The 6,013-nt window shown below is 53.8% G+C and overlaps 3 protein-coding genes across 3 annotated transcripts; 1 reads left to right on the forward strand and 2 right to left on the reverse strand.

The window, feature by feature from the left end:
- Window positions 1-176: 176 nt before the first annotated feature.
- Window positions 177-452, forward strand: PPTG_22539 (hypothetical protein; the record flags this gene model as incomplete). The annotated part of the gene is made up of 2 exons (XM_008904782.1): window positions 177-252; window positions 349-452. 2 exons carry the CDS (start codon window positions 177-179, stop codon window positions 450-452), a joined length of 180 nt encoding a protein of 59 aa, XP_008903030.1.
- A 625-nt stretch (window positions 453-1,077) lies between these two features.
- On the reverse strand, window positions 1,078-4,371 carry PPTG_09480 (CMGC/MAPK protein kinase; the record flags this gene model as incomplete). Its single annotated transcript, XM_008904480.1, has 1 exon — window positions 1,078-4,371. The coding sequence occupies one exon, from the start codon at window positions 4,369-4,371 to the stop codon at window positions 1,078-1,080; it is 3,294 nt and encodes a 1,097-aa protein (XP_008902728.1).
- Window positions 4,372-4,530: 159 nt separating this feature from the next.
- On the reverse strand, window positions 4,531-5,702 carry PPTG_09481 (hypothetical protein; the record flags this gene model as incomplete). Its single annotated transcript, XM_008904481.1, has 4 exons — window positions 4,531-5,033; window positions 5,113-5,183; window positions 5,244-5,503; window positions 5,586-5,702. The coding sequence occupies 4 exons, from the start codon at window positions 5,700-5,702 to the stop codon at window positions 4,531-4,533; spliced, it is 951 nt and encodes a 316-aa protein (XP_008902729.1).
- Between the last annotated feature and the right edge of the window lie 311 nt (window positions 5,703-6,013).

The following is a 6,013-nucleotide window of genomic DNA, read 5'->3' on the forward strand; positions in this document are numbered from 1 at the left end:
TCGATTTCATGCACCAGTAGTGCCGTTACAACCGGCTCTGGTATTTGGCGCAACAGCCTGTCCGCCATCGCCTGGCATGATTCCAGTGCGAGGGTCCAAGTGATATTTGTTGTGGGTGCCGACTGCCCCCTCTCAATTTCATTAAAGTGTCGTCAGAAAATACACAATAACTATCCATGTTGCACGGTAGTGATCTCAAAAAATACAAATCGGCTGACTGCTTCAACATGCGGACTAAGCAGAGCCGTGGCGGTAAGTTGTCTGACCGCGCTGCCGTCGGCCCTCGCGCCGTGTTCGCGCGGTGGCGTTTGGTGATGTAACGGGGCACATGGCTTTCGCGATTGCCAGCGGGGCAGGTGCACGGACTGGAGGACTCGGAGCCGCAGCTTGGCAGTGCCTGGGCATTGCACCTGCTGCAGCCGAAGCTTCAGCAACTCGGGCGAAACTGGTGAGAATTCTTTCGCTGCTGGGGTGCGAGTCTCTGCAAGCGCGCGAAGAGCATTGCAAGGGACTTGCTTTTTGCGACAACGCTAGGCCACCTGCTTGGATACAGAGGCTGAGCCCGTAGCACTGCCACGCCGCACGTGCGTCCAAGAGAGATCATACCGGCGCCGTGACTGCTGATGCACGTGGAACTCCCGTCAATCAAGCGTCCAACACGACGGGGTAACTCCATTTCCAATTTGGAAGCTCCCACTTCAGTACTTGTGCTTGACAACGGCGATCAGACTCCGCTTGTAATTGCAACGTCAGCCGGTGTCCATCAACGATGGCATCATGGAGCCTCTGAACTGTCGACGCCGGTTCTCAGCTCGCGTCTGCTCCGCGTTGTCCAACAATCGCCAGGATCGGCTCGTTGTGAGTGTTTCATATCCCGTCGCTTTCGTCGTAATGTTGTTGGTGACGAAGCCAAAACGCGATGTCACCTCGACGCATCGTCTTCATGGACCTCCTCTCCAATGGAGCAATCTGTAAAGGTATCCGATGTGCAAATTGGCATCTCCAAGTGTGCACATGTACTATCGCGGACTCAGTCCAGAGAGCATGAGTCAACTTCAACTCGCTTGTATTTCCTATTTAAACGCTGACTGCCCAGCTCTTCCCTGTTCTCGCCTTGGCTTTCGCCTGTGCTTCCTCCTTCCTCCACTTTTCCTCCTCTAGTCGCTTCAATCGCTCCTGCTCCTGTTTAAACTGCTCCAATTCGGCCGTAGCTTCCGGATGGAAGTGGCAAACGTCCTCAAAGATAAGCCGTCGCAAAGTGTTCTTGTCCAAGTTGCCCTTGTTCTCCCTCTCGAATGAAAAATCAAAGGCGCTATCCGCCAAACGCTCCGAGTCCATCTCAACGCCATCCGCTCGACATGGGGCCAGGAACGGGTGGGCAATGGCTTCGTCCACTGAGATCCGCTTGCGAGGATCGAACTGCAGTAGCTTCGTCATCAGATCCAGAGCCTCAGTCGGAGCATTCGGACACACCGAGTTGAGTGGCTTGGCCTCGTGTTGCTGCTGACGCGCCATCCATCGCTTGGCCTTCATGTTGGTGACAAATCCCATGTCGTCCGGTGGTGGACTGCCCACAAGCTGTAGAATCAAGTGCAACTGGTGCACGTGGTCATGGCCCGGGAAGAGCGCCTTACGAGTAAACATCTCGGCTAAAATACATCCGACAGCCCAGAGATCAATCGCCGTAGAGTACCGACTCGCGAGTAGAAGCTCCGGCGCTCGATACCAACGTGTTACCACATATTCCGTCAGCGCTTCGTCCAGTGCAGGCTCTCCGTCTTGACTACTAGGCGTGGTGTTGCCATCAACACTGCTTGGTGTGACTGGACGGATGTCGATGCCCCGTGCCAGTCCAAAGTCGCAAAGTTTGACTAAGCAATCGCGATTAATAAGCACGTTCGAAGGCTTGACGTCGCGGTGGATAATGTGGGCGGAGTGGACGTAGCGTAGTCCACACAGCAGTTGGTACGTGATAAAGGCGATGTGATCGCTCGAAAGCGGTTCAGGAGAGTTAATAACTCGATGTAAATCCGTCTCCATGAGGTCCGTGACGATGTACGTGTCCTCGAACGTGGCCAACAACGGAGGACGCATTACGTCCAGCACTGATACAACGTGTGGATGACGCAGATGCCTCATCAGTCGAATCTCCCGAACAATTCGCTTGGCATCAACCAGGTCGTCGAAGGTCCGCGGGATGTTTTTGATGGCTACGGAGTTCCCCGTCACTTGGTCGCTGGCTGCAATCACCACTCCGTATGCGCCGTGGCCGATGGCTCGAATAAGCTGGTATCTCCTGTACACACGGAACTTGGTCGACGCCACTGTGAACGTGTACATTTCTTCCTCTTCCGACGCAGATGTCTTGTCCTGTTGATCAACTCCATCAGCTTCCACAAGCTCAAAGCCGCCGGGGACGTCACTGGCTGCAAGCGAATAGCGTTCCGATACTCGACGGTTCTGCCCAGTTTCCTTGTGCAGCTCCTGTAGCCTGTCGAAACTCTTGCGATGTCTCGGTGTTCGTCCTCCCTGGATCGGTGTACTACAGCCAGAACGCTCTCCTTCTTCACTCATATTTACATCGTCGTCTTCCCCCATTGAATCATCCTCCTCTGTGTACGGAGCGAAGCTGATGCTCAGCTCTAGACGTCCGCAGCTTTGAGTGTCTCCACCTCGCGCACCCTTTTCGAACGTCTCCGCTCGATAGATGTCGAACCACTTGGGCACAGCCACAGACGCGATCTGCTCTTCTGTGCCCTCGGACGAACCCAAATAGTCTGCCAAGTTCACCTTCGCACAGCCAACCAGTTCGTCGCCAATGACACCAAAACTCCACACATCGATGCACAAACTGGCTGTCGAGCCAGGAACAGCTCCAGAGAACTCCAAGTGCAGCGTCTCGGCCCAAAATGGTCCTTTACCGCCGCTGCTCTTGACGACTCGTGTCGAGTACGCCTTCCACGATCCAACACGATTCAATCCGTCCGTGCTCGTAGTCGTTACGTCTCTGCTGCTAGTGCTGCTGGTATTTTTCGTGCCAGGGACTTTCGTTGTCAGGTGCGGGAACTCGTTTAACCCGATTATTATCTTGTATCCGCTGCCTCCACTTGTTGTGGGTTTTCGTCGTCTGAAACTCTCTCCAGAGATACAAACCACACGAATCTCCCCAGGTGGACACGTGCTGGTCTGGCGTTCACGTTCACGCGGTAATGCAGCCAGAGTCGGTCCCGTAGCCTCCCCAATCACTGGACCTGCTCCACTGCCTCCCCCATTGGCAAAGGCTACAGCAGCTGCCGTCTTGTCCGCTAGAATATTAATGTGGCTAATACGCCCGTCAGCTTCAAACCGCAGCTCGTGCTTCCACAAGTGTCGAAATCGTCGTCCACTCTCGGCACTTCGTACCGTTTCTCGACCGGACACCACAGCCAGGTCTCCTCGACGTGCTACGTGCTCAACGCCATAGTGTGAGACGTCCATAGAGCCATGTAAATTGGAAAAGAAAGCTAACACTCCAGACAGGCCATGATATTCTCCTGCAATAGGGACACTTGGAGGATAATTCGACGTCAGCGTGATGTTCGGGTGGAAACTCGGCATCAGCAGCGCGAAATTGCCTTTCCGTGCTTGAATACAGCCCCAAGCATCGTAAAACATGTTTAGTTCCACATTCACGGGAGTTCCTAGTAGCGTCAGAGTCTGTATCCTCGGTCGTCGTGGGGTAGACAACGGTGCCAACGCCAGAGTCTTCCTTGGTGATGCTTCAATTTTTGAACCCACTGTCTTTAGTCTCCACTGCGCCTTTGGCAGCACACTTTGTACCTGCTCGACCACTGCACCCAGGAGATGAATCCACAACACTCTCTCCAGTTCACTGTCCACTGTGAGATGCAGCGACTTGCTCTTCTCCTTGGTCTTAACGTAGAAGCCATGAGGACGCCCCACGTTCTCCTTGTCCACAGCTGTGACCGTGTAGCAATGTTTCTTGTCAATTATTACCGTAGAATTGCCATCCTGCTGCATCTGCTGCTGCTCCAGCTCCTGTACCTCCAGAAAACGACCTCGAGACTCGAATACACGCAGCGTTACGCCGTCCAAACTCAGGTACACGTCGTCCCAGCGCGGTAGCCAGTCGCCTTTCCTGTGTGCAGGGCCGTCCCAGTGGATTGGGATCAGTTGCATCAGCAGGTTGGCGCCCACAGCGTCTGAGAGTGACGATGACGTGCCCAGAGCACGCTTTTGTCGTCGTTCATGAGGCTGTTGCGGGTCCAAATGCGGCGCTATCGAAGCAGAAAGTGGATTAGGAGATACATCGGCATCTGGGGAAGAGAAGGAGCCGCTTCGTTCAGGCGGAGACGCAGCAGGAGGCTCCATAACGCGCGCCAAAGTGTGCCACCAACACACTCGTGAATCAGTTTCGTGATGATGTTTTATTCCTGAGGTCACTACAACTCCCTCGTTAGACTGACGCTTTCGTCACTTCAAAAGTGTAGGTTTTGCAGAATGTAGCCATCTTACAACATGCACTAAACGTTACAGGCTGCTGTAAACGACGCCGACGAGCAACATGGCCGAGATGGTGGCAGTGCCCGCGATGACCTTGTCCGGGTAACGCATGCAGTACAATACGATGTCACCGAGTAGCTTCGAGTCGAAATGCTGCGAGTCTGGACGCATTGGGAGCGGAGAGCCGGCAGTCGTGAAGAGGTTCACCACGGCACGCAGAGTCAATCCCCACAACACGAAGTCGTGCACTTCACGACGGGGTAGACGCTCATCATCGGGCGGCGGATGATCTGGTCTCGGCAGGTAGATGCAGTCGAACTGCATGTTGCCAAGTAGCTTCTTCGCCAGTGCCAGCACACGTGGACGCATACGCAGACTCATGAGACTGTCTTCCAGCGGATACGAGAGTACCTGATACCGTCGCGTGTTGAATAACTCCTGTACGTCCACCCAGAAGACGTCTGCGATCTCTGATTCCTGTATCTTGGGCTTGTAATCGTGCTCGTCCGCCGCAGCATCAATGAAGAAAACTTGGCAAGAAAAAAATGTAGCGACACAATTATCAGCAACAAAACACAAGACCTTGGACAACTGAGAAGAAATGGCTACCTTGCGTGCTGACACTCAGCGAGCGGAGATGCGTTTGAATCGGCGGCAAGTTGCCGATCCAGTGCACATGTCTAGTAAAACAACATAAGTTAGTTGCAACATCTTCTGCCCTGTCCGTAGCATCCACGTACTCGTTCGTGAGGTCCAATCCGACCTCTTCCATGGTCTCGCGCTGAGCCGTTTCACGAAGCGACTCCCAGTCCGTCCATTCGCCCGAGACATCGTCCAATGCCTTGAGGTCCATCTTGGTCTTCTTCTGCCTGCGACCACCGGGGAAGGCGATCTGGCCGCTCCACGTATCCTTTTCATTCACACTACGCCGCACAAACAGGAGTTCGAGCGAGCGCTGCTCCTTCTCCTTCCACCGGAACACAGCAGCCACGCTTGCACGCTGCAGCAGCAATAATCGCAACGACAAAAATCAAACGTTGTGGACGGTCTCAGCTCTCAGCCTTGGAGAGTGTTGCACGTACCACAAAAGGCGCGTCATGGCGTGGAGGAGGCTGCTTAGCCAGGTTGCGCTTGAGCAACGGCACGAGCGATGTTATCACGCTCTGCTCCACGAACCTCCGCGTACCGTTAGCGCTCATTTTGGTGCGGTTGGTCAGTTGAAGGGGGAAGTGTTGACGTGAGTAAAGCTATCGCGGGTAGGTTTGAAAACACACAAAAAACAAGCATTTCGAGCTTCAATAGAAGCTTCCTTTTCAAATTGCTTGTTGCCTTTTGTTGCTTTGATGTCGAGTTGGCATAGCCAACGTATTGTCAGTAGAAACTACAGGCACACTGCTGATGCTTGTGTAGTTTCCTGACAGTAGTCGAGCTCGCTAATAGTTTTAGTGAACTGCAACTTTGATGACTGGATTAGAAGATCGCTTGGGCCCTGCTGTAGCAGTCTGCCACT

Source organism: Phytophthora parasitica (assembly GCF_000247585.1).
Source record: "Phytophthora parasitica INRA-310 unplaced genomic scaffold supercont2.18, whole genome shotgun sequence".
NCBI classification, from domain to species: Eukaryota; Oomycota; class Peronosporomycetes; order Peronosporales; family Peronosporaceae; genus Phytophthora; species Phytophthora nicotianae.